The sequence below is a fragment of the Strigops habroptila genome, chromosome 1, assembly GCF_004027225.2.
Source record: "Strigops habroptila isolate Jane chromosome 1, bStrHab1.2.pri, whole genome shotgun sequence".
NCBI classification, from domain to species: Eukaryota; Metazoa; Chordata; class Aves; order Psittaciformes; family Psittacidae; genus Strigops; species Strigops habroptila.
In genome coordinates, this window is record NC_044277.2 from 24,221,544 (window position 1) to 24,238,180 (window position 16,637).

Below are 16,637 nucleotides of genomic sequence, written 5' to 3' on the forward strand. Positions count from 1 at the left end.
GAAGGCTTACTGAAAGTAAATAATGGGATAGCTTGAAAAGGCTTAGAATAAACACACTTACTAGCTGTGCAAAACGAACAGTTGCAACTCCCTTCGGGGGTAAGTTTTCACTAGCACTGAAACACAGTCCACCAGTCTGAAAAAAAATAAGTAAAAAAATAATGGAAATCTAGATTCTTGCCAACATAACTTTTCTTTTTCTCAGCTTCAATACAATAAGCATTCTTCCACTTACTAAAATGTTTGGGCTGCTGCAGTCACAAGACTTGCTTGCATTGATGAATGTTTGTTCACATCTTACACACCTATAGATCACAAACATGAAGAATACACTTAAAATGTAGTTAAGTATGAGATTTACTACTTAGTGATAGCTGATGACATAGTATGCCTGAAAACACGGTCAGCATCTTCACTAGTTCAAACTGAAATCCAAAAGACATAACCAATTTGTTTCTTCTGTCAGTGAAATAGAAATGAAATAGTTAATTACCAAAATAAGAATTTTGTTTCTGCTGTTTCAATCCAAATCTTTTTAGTCACACTAAAGCAAAACAAACCAAGCAACCAAGCCGCTGGTCATCAGTGAACACGAAGCATACAGAGCTTGAGGATTTCCAACTCACTGCTTTTAAACGCAAAGATATAGGCTGTTCCTCAAGAATATCCATTTAAAAAGAACATGGAATGTTCAAATTTATCATCACAAAAGGCAAAGGATATTCACCTATTTCCTGATGCATCTGAAGCAGAGAAGGATTGCTCACTTCCATTACAACGTAAGCACAAAGCTTCATCAAGCAAAATGCCATCGATACTTCTTTCCACTAAATGAAAAATAAACTCAGCTGTGATAAAACTGCATGACACACAGTATGCCACAGACATCAAGAAAAGTGTGAAAAGTGTCTATGCAGATCTAAAATAAATGTAAAGAATTTATTAAAAAAAAAGAGCACAAGTTGCAAATAACATCTATTATAAATACACATTCATATATGTATATGTGCATTGTTTATAGCTATGCACATTCATAGAGAAAGGCGGTATTTTATGTCCAGTTACGCTGTCCCTTTGTTATTTATTCTGAACCAAATACCAAACCAAGGCTTCACTGCAAAGCTAAAACTCAAATGTCAAGTTTACAAATTACTGGAAAAAATTATTTTTAATATTCAGCTGAAATGATTCATGTAAATGTCACAAATTCAAAGTTTCAAAATGCCATCTTCCAGCAATTAAATCATTTGGCAAGAGATTTCCAGTCTAATTATTAAAAAAAAAAAAAAAAAATTAACCCCCCCCAATAATTACAATACTAATGTTCTTTCCACATGTTAAATTACAGAATCAGCTTTGCTCTCAATATTTTACCATAATGTCTTGAAAGCTTAAGGGAAATGATTGGTATTCATTCTTGCAATGATCTGGAAAACATTGATTCTCTAGTACTCTCTATTAGAAATGTAACCAAAGTGGACATTAGTAATACCTACTCAAAGAATTACAGGCACATGGAAAGTCTTTTCCATCCTGTCTCTTTGAAAATAAGGCAAACCAGACCTTCCAAGAGCTTATTTGCTTCATACCCTTGATGAAAATTATATTTTGCTCTTAGTTTTTTACTGTGCTAGATAAGCAAAAATATAGTTAAGCAGACACTAAAGTTAACATTAAAATTAATTTTATGTCTACTGAAATTCATCTGCAACTATTAGAGAGCATCACTGAGAAGTACAAATATAGGGAAGCAGAAGGCAGGAAATCAGAGATACACACCTGTACCTCAGGGAGGCATGAAATCTGCTGATATTAATGCACAGTAGTTTGCTTGACTTGCTCTGGCTATTCTGTTCCACCTACTCATATATGTATAATTCCTGTACTGCGATGTACCTACGTATCATATACTTTAAAACATTTCAGTGTTTTTTCTTAGTCTATATTGACATTGGTTTTATTCCAATTTTAATGCCTCCACCTAGTGCCAACAAGCTTAAAGGAAGTAATACACTAGTATTTATTTTTTGAATGTTTGCATAACAGTTTTTATTGCAATGAGCAGTGGTACAGATTTATCTGTTGTCTTTCAGGAATGATGTTTAAGATCAAAAGGAATGTTGAATTTTTACGTTAGATATGTAAACATATGTTAAATTTCCTTCCTTTATTAGAAGAGCATGTCTTCATATATTCAAATATCTAAAACAAGCACTAATAAAACTTGCATATATTTCTTACCTAATATTTCATTATTGGGGCATTTACATGTTCCTTCTGAAGTTAGACCTTTAGGGCAAGTAATACAATTCCACCCATCTTGAGTAACTCCAGTCTAAGATAAAATGTAAAACTGTTACATTTTTAAAAAACATACACATCACCCAATACCTGTGAAGAATGGCTGATCCAGGTGTTATTAACTAGAAAATGTGTTCAGATACAACAGCATTGGTAACATTCACAAAGCTTTTAAAGACTATGTAAAGAACAATGTATAAATAGACTGTTTACATACAAAAAAACCCAGAAGTAACGGAAATGGAGGAGTTTTAAGTGAAGCAGCTTATATAACCGCACGGAATTTTGCACGTACCCAAACATCCACACTTACTTTATACTACAAAGTAGCTGCACTACACATTAAACCCGACGAGGAAAATGGAGGTAACTGCTCATCTTCAGGTGATACTGATGTTATTCCCTTCTCCACGAATATAATTTTATCTTTGCATAAGGCTTCCCATAGGATCAAAGACAAATGCCACCATTACAGGAAGGAGAAAGAAACAGCAGAATGATCAAAACGCCAATGGATTTTGTCAATGTCTTTGTCTACCATAGCAGGAAGATGGAAAGAGAGAAATTAACCTCCATTACCCACTGAACACCTAACTTACACAACTAAGCTGGTCTCTTCAGAGTTCTTCTATAGTTACTGGAGAGAAAGAAGTATCCAGGAAGGCTTTCGCCTTGAAAAGTTGTTTATTGCTGGAGAAAAATTATTTCTCTACTTACTATAGTGGGAAAAAGCTGGTTAAGCCTGGTGCCACTGCTGTGAATATCATCCAAAATTACAGCTTGATTTGTCAAGAAAAGTAGAAAGATCTGGCCAAATTACAAAGATAGATGTAATTAAAGTAACATAATAGTAGCAGCTCATTTTGAAGTGAAAAAAGAAAAGTATCGGGGTCTACAAAGATACAGCCTAAATATTATGATAATAGGATTTATGTAAATAATCAAATAAGTTGCCTATGAGCTGAAAAGCATCTTTGGCTTTCTATAAAACAGTAGTCTCTGGGCAAGAATAACATAACATGAAGCAGAAAAGCAGTGGAGGGAAGTTAGACATTTAAAATACTCTTACCTTGTCTGTGGGGGTCAAATTTATATGAAAAAAACCCCCTCCATTATAACAGCAATAAACACTTCTAAAGAAGAAAAAAATCTACCTAAAAGCATAGTCTTTAAAACTCCCAAGCAAAGACTAATATGCAAAGTAATTTTAAATTCATAAATATAACTTGCAGTCAGGAGGAAATTTAAAATTGTCAAAGCATTTGCATTATGGCAAAGTATTAAAAGTTCAGTACTTACCATATTTTCTGGGCATTTTTCACAAACAGCAGAGGACCCACCATTACTAGAAACCATCCTGTATCCTGGCTGACATACACATGAACTACCTGAAAAAAACCCAAACCCCAAACAAACACACTTTTAGTCTATATAAAACTTCCTTTTTTTTTTTTCCAGAGAACACTAAGAACAACTGCTATTGTTCTCAAGAGATCAATATAGATTATCAGATGGACCAATAAACACGTGAGATGTGTATGAAAATCGTCTTGCTTTTTAAAAAATGTTCATGTTACAGTATGCACAAAGATGTTTTAGGAAAATGATACTAGGTTCACTGATAAACCAAGGTGGAACAGGAACCCAGAGTTTTGTGGTTTTTAAAACTTGGTCTAACATGAAATGTAATCTGCCCCTCTATATCCTGCACAGGGTCATTCTTAGACCATCCTCTCTAGTTAGATTCAAGCCTAAAAGGGAGTTCTAGATCTTGACACTCACATTATCAGGAGGTCTGAAAACTATTACAGTACATTTTTTTCTGCAAGGGATTACTCTTCTAAGATGCCACAATCGTGGCGTAAGAGGTGACCAGCTTTTACACAGCAGTGAACACAGCCATCCACATCACCGCATCTGACTGATGTACCAGTTCTGAAGAGAGATGCTGTTAGCTCTTCGGCTCAAATTTGTTTCTGTACACACAACACTGAACTCCCACTTCTAGAGTGCATATTTATAAAAGACAGATGCTATCACACCACCTTATCTTCTAAAGGAAGCGAACTACCACCTGTATTTTCCACTACTGTCAAGGTGTGTTGTGTAATGCTCTAAACTTGGATTAGTATGTGCTGAGCCTGAAAATCTCAGGCACTTAACATCTCAGACACCCAAGTTTTGTCGAGGAGTTTCAAGTTATGGAAGTGTTTGAGAACCACGCCCATGGAATTTTCCTCATGAAAATGTGAATACCTATAACTATACAAACGCCTACGAAACGTGTTATTAAAAATACGTTTCTCTGAGACGTATCTCTACAAAAGACAGACGCTTCTCTGGGATCTATCTCGGACACCGGTACCAAAGTTGTGCTGCGGCCACTTATACCTTGGTGGGCTTCTGGCGCTTTCGCTGCCTTTCCAGCCTTGCCCCGAGGACCGCTGTTTTACCGCTAAACCCCGACTCCCAGACCCCGATCCGCGGAGGGAGGATTTCCGCGCAGGGCCCCGCGCAGCCCGCCGCCCCGGGTGGCTCACCGCCGGCGCTCGGTCGCTGGTGGGCTCCGCAGGGCGCGCAGGCCAGGCGGGAGATGTCGAAGTAGCGGCCGTCGCCGCAGCCGGCGGGTCGCTGCAGCGGGAGGGAGAAGCCGCGGGCGGGCGGCAGCGCGGCCGACACGGCCAGGAGCAGCGCGGCGGCGGCGGCCCAGCGCCACGGCGTCGCCATAGTTACCGCAGCGCGCCTCGGCCGGGCGCATGGAGTGCGACGGGCGGCGGGGGGAGGCGACGCGGCCGTGAGGGGCGGCGGGCGGGCGGGCGGGGCGAGGCGGCACACGCCCCGGGGAGGGTTTGGGCTGTCCGCTACAGACACTCCCGCAGCTGGAAGCCGGGAAGTGTGGCGCAGAGGGTTGCGGTTGGCTTGTGGAAGCGGATGAGGTCGGCGGGAAGAAGTCAAAACACAGAGTGCTTTCTGGTGGCTCGTCTCTAAAACTGTTAGACGGTGTGCAATGCAAACGTAACGTGTGTGCGCTGTTTCCCCCCGCCGAGAGGAAACCGGTAACAGGGCGAACACACAGAATACCTTGAAGAACGGGTGCGCAGCCAAAGTTGTTCCGTTGCCTTTCTCACCTGCCGAGATGCTCCTGGTCACATTGCCTCAAACGTTACCAAAACCTTGCAGGGCACTTAATGTCCTGGATTTAATTATCCCTTACAGCCTCCTTCCTGTGTGCAAACCGCCTATTATGGTTTTCTCTACTAGCATTGCTTGGAAGCCGCTATGCTCATCATGCCAAATGTGTTATTCCTCATCGGATTTCTTCTGCGGGGTTTCAGTGAGTTTTTAAAGGCCGAGCTACCAGGTGAATCTGTTACCGCAAAAGGCGGTCGAAGAAACTCTCACACCCGACTTGGAGTTTTACAAAGCAGGCATTCTTTATTGCAGCGCTGGGCGCACACGCGAATCATTTCGCAGAGGGGAGCGCACCTGGAGTCTACAAGCAGCATCCATATGTCCAACAAACTTATGCATATTTACAACCTTTACGGGAAATGTATTACATTGGATTTCATGGAACTAACTGTAATATTTGCATTTTAACGACGCTTGCGCTTTTCTTGCCAAGTGGTGGTTTCACGGGGTCTCTGATGGTCCTCGATAGTCTTGCCCTGATTGAGCTCTGTGCTTGCACATGTGAAAAGACACTTGTGAATTACTTAACAGTGGTGTCTGTGTTTTAGGTGAGTTCCGATTTGTTCCTCAGCTTGAAGAACCGGCCCATCTGCCTTGGCCATTCCTTTCTTATCTTCCAGGCTACCCTTGTTTTATACATACCCCAGGGCGACACGGGCCCATCGTGCTCTCCACAAAGCGGTCCCAATTTACAACTTAACACCTTGCTCTCAACAGAGCGATCCCAATTTACAACTCAGCATTTTAGCTTACAAACCTACCACAAATAACAAAGACTTTTGTCTACCTGAAATGGAGCAGAGAAGTCCAGAATAAACCCAGGAATACAGGGAGAATACCTAAAAGGGAAAGGCGGGTGGGATAAGCACCAAGACAGAGTAACTACCTCAGCTGCAGCTGCACAACCAAAGTAGTTTCCCTTCCCTGAACATGGCCTTACACCTTCCCTCCTTGTTCTCTAACGGAAGAGCGGCCGCTCCGCACCGCAAAGCGGCGGTAATGGAAGCGATGCCGCCCCCTGCGCAAACCCGGGTGTCAGACGGGCGCCATGGAAACCGCGCCTGGGCCGACCACGCATGCGCACAACCCGCAAAACGGCTCTTCGGCGCGCTTAAAGGGGCGCGCACGCGTATTGAAGTGACCCGAGCGTGCGGCTGCGCATGCGCAGAGGCAGCGGCGAGAGTCACGCGGGCGGTGTTTCCCGCCCCGCCCCCCGGCGGCGCTCGGCGGCGGCGCGCGCTCGGAGCATGCGCGCGCAGGGTCGCGAGCGAGGGTCCGGAAGCGCCCGTGCGGGTCCAACCGCAGGGGGAGGGGGCGGGCCCGGCGCAGGCGCGGGGCAGCGCCGCCTCGGAGCGCGGTGGGGGGCGGTGGAGGACGCCATCTTGGTGGTGCTGTGCCGGGGACTGCGGGCAGCGGGGCTCGGCGCGGAGCCTGTCCTGGTGGCGTGTCCGGTGGGTGGATGGCGTGAGGGAGAGCGCCCGGCTTCCTGGGACGCTGCGTGTAGCCAGGGGCGTGGGGGTCGCGCCTTGAGCCGAGTCTGGGCAGCCTAACCCTCGTGGAACCGCTGCGCGATCGTTCCCGGGGCCGCGGCCTCCTCATGTCGCCTGGCTGCCTGCCACCTTCCCCCCTGGTGCCTCCCTTCAGCCCTGTCCCGGGACCGTGGCGGGGCCGGGCTTCTCCGCGGGGTCGGACTCCAAGTGGCCACTGGCGGGCCAGAGCACGCGTGGTGGGCTCCCCCTCACCCTGTTCCCCTCACTGCCTGTTCCCCATTCGCCGCCCGCGGCCCTGGGCTTCGGTCAGCTCGGTCCCTCCGGGCTTGTGCGGCGCCGTCTGCGGCCGGAGCGGTGTAGGGCCGCTGCGGGCGGCTCGCTGGCTTTCTCCAGCTCGCAGCGCTCGGAGCGGGCAGTGCTCACGCCGGCCGTGTAGCGGGCCCCGCAGCGGAGCTCACATGCATCTTCCTTCAGCGATGTGAAATCTGTCGCTAGCAACAGCTTACTTTGCCTGTTAATGCTTATTCTGAAGAGGATTGAGATAAGAATTGGTTCTCTGATCCACCGGTTATTCTCATATTGGTCCAGCGGTATACTTGGCGTAGTTCTGCGAGTGTTGTAGCTTGCATGCTCACTGCATGCAGGCTATGTAATCTCTCTACGTCATGGTAAAAACACTAGTCTAGGGCAGGCTTAGTTTCCTACAGTGATTACAAGCTGCAGGTTTTTTTCTAGTGGAGTTTTAATTTGGAATTTGCTGAGGATGCAAAGGTATAGGTATAGCACTGTTTTGTAGTTAATTCGGTTAAAATATAAGATTTCTTAGAACAGCATGAACACTTCTGTGCTTTTAAATTGGTGGCATGAAGTTGTCAGTTATTTATTATTTAAATCCTTGGTCTCTGAGGCCCTTGCACAATTAAAGAATTGGGCTTAGTTTTGTGTGGCACTTTCATGCCAAAAGTTACTCTTAAGTTTAAATTTTTAAATTAAGTTGTTGGATGGCTTGTCTGCACTTTCTACCAATGCTTGATTGTTAGTATGCAGTCAGTAAAAGCTTCTTATTTGAACCTGCATTTCTGTTCGTGGACTTCTTAAATATGGCATCATGATCTGGAATCGCTGTGTCTAGTTTTCACCACTGAAGGTTGTATGTTGTATCCGTGGCACATCGTGGAGAACTTGCTGTTTATCACGGAAGAAATACTGAGATCTGTTCTGAATGCTGCTTAAAAATTGGGATAAGAATGCAGAGTTGTGAAATTCAGAAATACTACAGATTAAATACATCATGAAGTAGCAGGGCAGCGGATTTGATTTTTCAAGACACGAAGGTCCTGTAAGAAAATTCAGCCCCCGAATTCTCCTTGCTTTTTGGCATTGTCGTCACGTCTGTTGAGAAGATACATTATAAAGTGTACTGGGTCTGGCTGGGATGGAGTTAACGTTCTTCATAGTGGCCCGTATGGTTCTGTGGTTTGGATTTGTGGCTAAAAGTGTTGGCCACACATCGGTGCTTTTGCTATGGCTGAACAGTGCTTCCACAGTGTCAAGGCTTTCTTTTTTACCTACTCTGCCACCCTGGCAAGTTATGCTGGGAGGGAACACAGCCAGGACAGCTGACCCAAACTGACCAGAGGGATATTCCGTACCATGTAATATCACGCTCAGTAACAAAAACTGAGGTAGATGAAGAAGAAGAATTTTATTTGATCATTTTGGGTTTTTCTGTGGGAGACTTTTTTTATTGGCTTCCAAGGTGCTTGTTATTCGGAGGCAGGGTGGAGATCACTCAGCCTGTGGGAGGTAGTGAGTGATTTCCTTTGCTTTACTTTTTTTCATCTTCACTGATTATAAGCTGTCTTCATCTTGACCCACAAGTTTTCTTGACTTGGTTCTTCTATTTTCTTCCCCATCCTGCTGGTAGGGATAAGGAGTGAACAATCAGCTGTGCGGGTGCTTGGTTGCTGGCCGCGGTCAACCCACCACAGAAATAGAATGGATGATCTTTAATGAAGTTACTAATTGAGCAGGTTTTTCTCAGTTCGTTGTCTTTGCAAAGTGCTCATGTAGAAGTGATGTAGAATTCATTAGTTACAGAAGTTGGGCTTTGCTCTTGATTTGCAAAACATTCAGGTGCAGTGATAGTTACTACTATCAGTAGATAACTTGGCATCAGGATGTAGTGCTTTACGTTTGTTATTGAGCAGGGAGTTTGTGCACTGGATAGTGACAAACACTTGTTATTGGAGCGCTGGGATCTTGCTGTTTTGGTTTTATTTTTTTTAAAGGATGTAATCATTTGACACAGAAACTTGTGTTTGAGAGTGCAGTGCTGTGTTGTGTGGTGTTGAAAACCACAGGATAGGTTTAAGTTGGTGTTACTGAGGTGATTCTTGTTCTTATGTTTGGAAGGCAGTAAACAGATAGGGAAAATACTGAAATTTGCTTTGCAATTGAAGTACTCCCTGAAGTTTCTTCTTGTTGGATATGTTTGTTTTCTCGTTTGATTGTCTCTGCTGTGTTTGTTAAGTGCAGTGCTGGGCTGGTGAGTAGCATACTCTTGTTGTGAACTTTGAAAGCAGGTGGATTTCAGAAGAATGGACACGTCCTGTAATCTTGATGTGGACTTTATGCATCTTTCAAGGCCTGGAAATAACTGAATTGAGAGTTTTTCACTCGATATACTGTCAGTCTGTTTCATTTCAACAGTTCAGTGTCGCACAATTGATGACCAAGTAATCTCATCGTGTTCTCATCATTTCCACAAGTCAACTTAAATTTTGAATTGTTTTGCTTCTAAACTGGAAACACAAAGATGCAGTGCATAGCATCTTGGGACGTGGAAGGAGTTCTTCGTAGTATCCCAAATTGTGGGTTCATTACATGCTTGGCTGTAATATTAGCCACAGTTAAGGATGAGCTGCAGCAGTGTAGCACAGTATATGAAGCAAAGTACAGATATCAGCCATTAATTATGTTTCATTTTCTTTCCACAGTTAAGTTGATTTTACAGAATTTATCAGGTCTTCAAAGCAGAAACAGGTAAGCTGCCAAAAGCTTAACACTTCTCACTGAGTATTGTGGCAAGATCGTACACAGCCTTTTTTCTCGCAGACTTGTGGCGGGGAGCTAGGTTATGCTCTCCTGAGTACGTGTGTCTGCTGCAGCTAGTACTCTGACTACATGAAAGAGGCAACACTTTTGAAGGCAGAGAAAACATGCGTTATTGAACAGAACTGATCACTGGGTAGAGCAACTTGTCAAAGCAGTAAAGTCATCACTGTTGGTGAATTACTTCATTTTCAGTGACGCAGTTATCCTTTTTTCTTTCTCCTTTTATCATCTAGTGTTTTCTGTGTTACGATCACAAGTGTCCTGTTTAAAAGTAAACAGGATTTTTTTTGTTCCTTAGGACTGGGCAGAGATTTCTGGCATACAGTAACTATGCCATGAAAGACTTTAGGTGTTCTTTAGGTATCGTGGATGGTGAGGAGTGACTTAGGTGGATTTTGTTGCCCCTAGGATAGGGAATATTGATAGACTTGTGCACATGTGCTGGTGGAGTAGCTAATTGTTGTGACTAATCAACTTTCAGTGAATCTTGTTTTAATCTTGGTTTTGTGAACTTGTGGGTTTTTTGATACCTTCTCTCTCGATTGAGACAAGGACATTCATTAAAAAGGCTCTAGCTTCTTAAGTGTTAAGATACTGTAATAGCTGAGTACTAAAGACGTGCTATCATGTGTACCTTTTTGTCTGCAGGTGATTTTTGCTGTGGGTTGAGCTCAGCATGGCTGTAGTCATCCGTTTACAGGGGCTTCCTGTTGTTGCGGGTCCTGCAGATATTCGTCGTTTCTTCTTGGGATTGAATATTCCTGATGGAGGTGTGCATATTATTGGAGGAGAGATTGGGGAGGCTTTTATTATATTTGCAACAGACGAAGATGCACGGCGTGCCATGAGCTGTTCAGGAGGGTTTATCAAGGACTCACGCATAGAGCTGTTTCTCAGCAGCAAGGCAGAAATGCAGAATACCATAGAAATGAGCCGGAAACGATTTGACCGTGGGGGACGAGAAAATATGGCTGGCTCTAGAAGAACAGGTACTAATGGTTCTGGTGCTGGTGTTGGAGACATGCCACATTTAGTCACGCCTTTTCCAAAAGGAATGAATAAACCTGGTTATGGTCCTCCAAATCACCCGGAGGCTGGTTTCCATGCCAATGGTGCAAGGCATGGTAATATAGGTATGCCTAAATCAAACTATCAGTCAAGAAAGGTGTGTCATCCATTTAACCCAGATGATCTGTACTTATTTCTACGTGGTATACCTTACTCTGCAACAGAAGATGAAGTACGTGCTTTCCTTTCTGGGCTACACGTGGATGGAGTGATTATGATAAAGCATCGCAATGGTTTAAATAATGGTGATTGCTTGGTAAAATTTGCTACGCCGGGTGATGCCTTAGAAGGACTTAAACGTCACAGACAGTACATGGGTCAGAGGTTCATAGAAATTAGCCCATCTACAGAGGAACGGTGGATCGAATATGGTGGGAGGGTGGACATGCCAAATGAAATCGATGACTTTTTCTGTGAAGACCATTCTCCAAGAAGTTCAGGCTACATGCATTCAAGGAAGCGTTCTCATTCACGATCACCAAGGAGACAAAGAACACGTTCTCGTTCATCTCCCAACCAGGAATATTACATACACTTAAGAAATCTATCTACTAATCTGGAGAAGAGAGACCTGAGAGATTTTTTTCCTGACCTGGATATATGCAGCCAACAGATCAAGCTTCTGACAGATAAGCATCAGAGGAGGACTAGAGATGCCTTTGTGATGTTAAGGAGTGAGAGAGATTATCAGGCTGCTTTGGAATGTCACAGAAAGGTTCTTCTCAATCGTCCTGTATACATTTTTCCAATTTCAAGAAAGTCAATGTTGAAAATAATTGACTCTTGTGAGAGGAAAAGGTCACAGGACAGAGATCATCTTGGACAGGCCATACCAGAAAAAAGTTACCGGGAAGGTCATTCCGGCCCTAAGACATGTGTTTATGTAAGGAATTTTCCATTTGATGTGTCAAAAATTGAAGTGCAAAAGTTCTTTGCGAGATTTGATATTGATGAAGACGATATTTACTTGCTGTATGATGACAAAGGAGTTGGGCTGGGGGAAGCATTAGTGAAGTTTAAATCTGAAGAACAAGCCATGAAAGCAGAAAACTTAAATCGTCGAAGATTCTTGGGAACAGAGGTATTAATAAGACTTATATCTGAAGACCAGATGCAGAAGTTCGGTGTAAGTGTACCACTGTCTGCACCAAATGAAATGCAGGGTAATTCACGTCCATATGACAGAGGTCCAGTTGGCTCACCATCTGGGCCACCACAAGGGCCACCCATGCATTCATTTGGTCCCCCTGGAAACTTCAGGCATCCTTCTGAATTTAGGCACCCCCCTGAGGACTTCATGTGCCCTCCTAAGGATTTTAGAGGTCCACCACCCCTCATGGATTTTGGTGGTGACAGTGAACCTTTTGGCAGAATGGAGTTTGGGAATAATAAAATGGGAGGTTTTCCTGAAGGAAGATTTATGCCAGATCAAAATTTCAGTGGTGGTTCTGAGCGTGTTGTTCCTATTCGATTGAAAAATTTACCTTTTAAAGCTACTCCTAATGAGATTCTGGATTTTTTCTATGGCTACAGAGTGATCCCGGAGTCAGTTTCTGTACAGTACAACGAACAAGGATTACCTTCGGGTGATGCCATTGTTGCTATGACAAACTATGAGGAAGCTATGGCTGCTATTAATGAACTGAATGATAGGCCAATTGGTCAACGGAAAGTTAAGTTGAGCTTGCTGTAAAGGAGGAAAAGATGCTCTAGAATAAGACATTCTAGATTTGACAGTATTGACAGTTATTGTAACTTTTTTTTTTTAATTACTGGAAGATGCAGAAGAAAACAGTTTCTATCAACGGTTGTAAATATCTAGGTCAGTTGTTCAGCTCTTGGTTGAAATATTTGTATGGTTAAGATATGAGAACTGTATTGTGCCTATTTCTTGTAGCAGAGAAGAGCCCAGAAATTCAGGAGGACATTGAATGTCTTACATCAAGGTATAAAGGCATGGAGTTGTAATGTTTTGGGTTTTTTTTTTTTTTTCAGGTTGCTTTAATTCCATGTCCCATTACTTTGCATCAAATAAAAATGTTAAGTGTTGGTTCATTGACCACACAAACGGTTCAAACAGAACAACTCCAATGCTACCTGCATTAGTAACTAACACTTCGTACTGAGGTTAGCTTTATGAAATTAAAAAGTGACTTTTTTTTTTTCTTTGTGTAAATTGTTCAGGTTTTGTTCGGTTTCATGTGTTTGCAGGCATTCCTATTAAAAGAAGACAAAAGAGCTTCCTGTTCACATTAGCTGGCTTTGCAACTTTTTTAATAAAAACAGAAATTGCCATTAAATGTGTGTCTTATATTTAAAACTTGTGTAGGTAATGATCTTAACTGTTATGCTCAGCATACCTGAGCCTTGGTGAGAATGATGCTGGCTGTCTCATCGGGAAAGACTGAACTATTACAGTTTGTCAACACACCACTGAGCAGGTAGTTTAGACTACAAAACCTGTAGTAATCAGTTGGACAGGCTTTCTTGTTCTCCTTGCTCACTGTAGTTCCTTGAGGCAGAAAATTAATGTTGGAATTGGATCAAGAATTCTGACTTCAGTGGTCTTTGTTTTATCTCCACATGCTCGTAATATTAATATTAACTTGCTAATGATGTCTGGATGCATTCCAGGTCAATCTCTTATTAGTTTTAACTAACATCTGTCACTGCCAACCACGCTGACAGCCAGCTACCTTATTTTCTTACATAAGAAAATAAATTCTTATGTCAGTACTTAGAATGCTCCTACTGCTTTGGTACCAGCATATTTAAATTTTAGGAAGAAATAAAAGCCTGTGTGAGGAGAAAATGCATCTTCAAAATTCAGGCTTAGTAGGAAACTGGTTATGTGGATAAGGACTTAGTTGACAACCGTATAAGATAGTACTTGAAGTACTAAAGAATTTTAGGAAGTTTTAGTCCCCTCTTGAACTAAGACAACAAAGTTGCAACTTGGTGGTGAAAACTTGTTTTAAGCTTTGCTCAGGCAATACTGAAACAAAAAAATCACAGATTTGTAGAGTAGCTGAGGTTGGGACCTGGAGGTTTCTAGTCCAACCCCCTTCCCAAAGCAGCATCAACTAGAACAGGTTATTCATGGCCTTGTCAGTTGGATTTTTATTAGCTTTTAAGGATAGAGACTGGGCAGCCTATTCCAGTAACTGGTCACCCTCACAGGTGGTCAAACCTTAGTTACTTTATGTAAAATCATCATTATTACTAAGTTTCCATGTAAACTACTTGAACTAAATAAAATCAAAAGATATTTTTTTCTTTGTTTTTCTGTTCCAGAATTCTTAAAAGGTTAAAAAGGTTAGTGTAGCTTTATTTCTTCTGCATTTTAATTGTCCTCTGTTTTAAGTGTGAGGAAAAAAGCATTTTGAATGAGAATGATAATGCCAGCTCTATATATCTCTGAGCAAAGAAATTTAAATGTGGCCAAATTTTCAAATTCCAAACACTTGCATACCTTTTGTTGCTGTCTGGTAGGAATTAGCTTCAGAAGCATACTGTTCTGAATCCTCCTCTGAATTTAAAGGGATTAAAATAAACCCCAGCAAATTGGTGCTTTTATTTCATAGCTGCTATAAAAGGGATCAAGGAGCCAGAATACAGTGCAGGGAAATAAAGGTGTTTTATGAGAATACTCAAAAACCTTGCCTGAACTAAGCATACTGTTGAAAAGTTCATCTTGATTATCTTTGTAGGCTAACATAATCTTCACTACTAATTCTTGCCTCTCTATTATCAGCCGTGTTGTAAATGTGAACGAAACTAACTTTTCCAGTGAATCAGTTTTAGATGATTTGTTGGTTTTAAAGTTCTAGCTACTACACAGCAGATTTCAAACGCTGAAAATAATTCAGTGCTTCTAGAGTTGTACAAAACTGTAGAAGGATTTAGATACTGGAAAGATACAGGACTTTAGTGAGGTTTTTCTCAGTTAAGTGTGAGATTATCTTTTAGAAAAAGCATTATCTATCCTCAAGGAAGAGTAATTGCTGGTAAGATACCATTAATTTGGGAGATGGTAAACTTCTACCCCTAGTGAATACATAGAGTCATAAAGCTTATAATGGCAGAGGTTACAATGAAGGCATTTCAAAATGTTTTCTTTTTTTTGCCCTATAGCTTACTTGTCTTTAATTTAAAGCCAGATGAGGCCAAAAAAGTAGTTTTTTAAAAAAAGCCTCTAAGACAACAGCCGTGCTGCAAAGTATGCACTGATGGTCTGAAGCATAGGGAAATGGGGAAGGGATGCCTGTACATCAGCTAAATAATAAGGTTAACAGGACAGTTGATGCTCAGTTTATAGGTGTTACCTTGGTAGTTCTGGGCTGTCCTCATCCCGTTCCTGCTCTCCCCCCTCCCCCACCATGTGTATATGTGGGCATCATATTCTGATTCTGCCTGGGGAGGTGGTACAGGTGCATGGTGTGGTGACAGCATTGCATTGCCTGACAATAGGGTTTTATACCTTTAGATATTTAATGGTTTGGAGGCATTGTGCTTTACGTATAAAGCACAAATCAGACACAGCCTGCAGTGACATGGCTTGAATTACTGCTTTTCATTTTTAAGTACCATCCATATAGTAAAAGAATAACAAATGCAATGCTGCAGTTTGTGGTGTTGATGTAAAATACAGCTAGTTTCCTTAGTTACACTTACTCTGAAGTTGCTTTTGCTACTGTTGTCTGTCCAAAAAGTGTGATTTAAAGGAGAACAGTCTCTGTCGTCAAACACTAGGAGTAATGATCACGTACAAAAGCAGCTTTGAGGCATTCAGGAAAGCTGTAACCTACGATAATCTGATGAGTGCAAGTATATAATCCTAGTCCCAAAAGGATGGACCAGCATGGCAAAATATTCTTAGCAAGAACGGATACAAGCCTGCATCATGTAGGTGTCAGTAGTCAAAAATACATCTGAGCAAATGGATTACTGTCAGTCTTGCAGTAAGCACGCATGCTGTGAGAAAAATCTTTGCAAAAGTATCTTTAGGTAATACTTGATTCTGTAATTACATTCTAAATTCTTCTGGCTTTAAAATACTTCAGTCAGTGACTTTTTAATCTATAGTTTGAAGGTCACACAATTTCTGTCCAACATGTAAACTTACTACTTTATATATGCAGGACAAAGTTGCCCAACCTGTACTTCTTCCTTGCTGTAAGTTTTTCTATAATTCTTCAAGTTGATTTTTGTGAGGTGGGGGAGGAGAAGGAATGTGAAGCTGCTGAGAAAAAAATAAATCTTTCTGTACCCCAGCTACTAATCTTTTAGTGGGAATTAAACACTGCTTCCTTTTTTTTTTTTTTTGTTCCAGAATTCCTTTTTCATGGCATAGTACAGAAATAATCGCTATTTGCATATACGTGTATGATATGAAAACCTGGTATAGTCATGAAGTTAACCATTTGTTTTGGAGATGGACTACATGACTTCACTGAATATGAAATGGTA

General features: G+C 41.9%; 2 protein-coding genes across 5 annotated transcripts in view; one reads left to right on the plus strand and one right to left on the minus strand.

Annotated features, from left to right (window-relative positions):
* TMEM67 (transmembrane protein 67) overlaps positions 1-5,067 on the minus strand; it is a 32,229-nt gene extending 27,162 nt beyond the window's left edge. The window contains exons 1-6 of one of the 2 annotated variants that reach the window (XM_030501364.2): positions 4,842-5,067; positions 3,601-3,689; positions 2,242-2,335; positions 728-827; positions 236-305; positions 62-136 (exon numbers count right to left, since the gene is read on the minus strand). In XM_030501364.2, coding sequence (XP_030357224.2) covers positions 62-136; positions 236-305; positions 728-827; positions 2,242-2,335; positions 3,601-3,689; positions 4,842-5,028 — 615 coding nt within the window. In that variant the 5' untranslated portion in view covers positions 5,029-5,067. Of the gene's footprint in view, positions 1-61; positions 137-235; positions 306-727; positions 828-2,241; positions 2,336-3,600; positions 3,690-4,692; positions 4,766-4,841 lie in introns of those variants that run through there. The other variant, XM_030501373.1, reaches the window with a different exon arrangement.
* Positions 5,068-6,736: 1,669 nt separating this feature from the next.
* RBM12B (RNA binding motif protein 12B) lies at positions 6,737-14,281 on the plus strand. Of its 3 annotated transcripts, XM_030485850.1 has the most exons (3): positions 6,737-6,944; positions 9,983-10,028; positions 10,749-14,281. In XM_030485850.1, exon 3 carries the CDS (start codon positions 10,777-10,779, stop codon positions 12,859-12,861), a length of 2,085 nt encoding a protein of 694 aa, XP_030341710.1. In that variant the 5' UTR covers positions 6,737-6,944; positions 9,983-10,028; positions 10,749-10,776; the 3' UTR covers positions 12,862-14,281. The 3 variants fall into 3 exon arrangements, with proteins under 3 accessions (XP_030341710.1, XP_030341720.1, XP_030341700.1); XM_030485860.1 differs by lacking the exon at positions 9,983-10,028; XM_030485840.1 differs by lacking the exon at positions 6,737-6,944 and having other exon boundaries at positions 6,993-10,028.
* The last annotated feature ends 2,356 nt before the right edge of the window (positions 14,282-16,637 follow it).

Bases quoted from the DNA above. Each gene is read 5' to 3' on its own strand.
- RBM12B (XM_030485850.1), top strand. From the start codon at position 10,777: ATGGCTGTAGTCATCCGTTTACAGGGGCTTCCTGTTGTTGCGGGTCCT.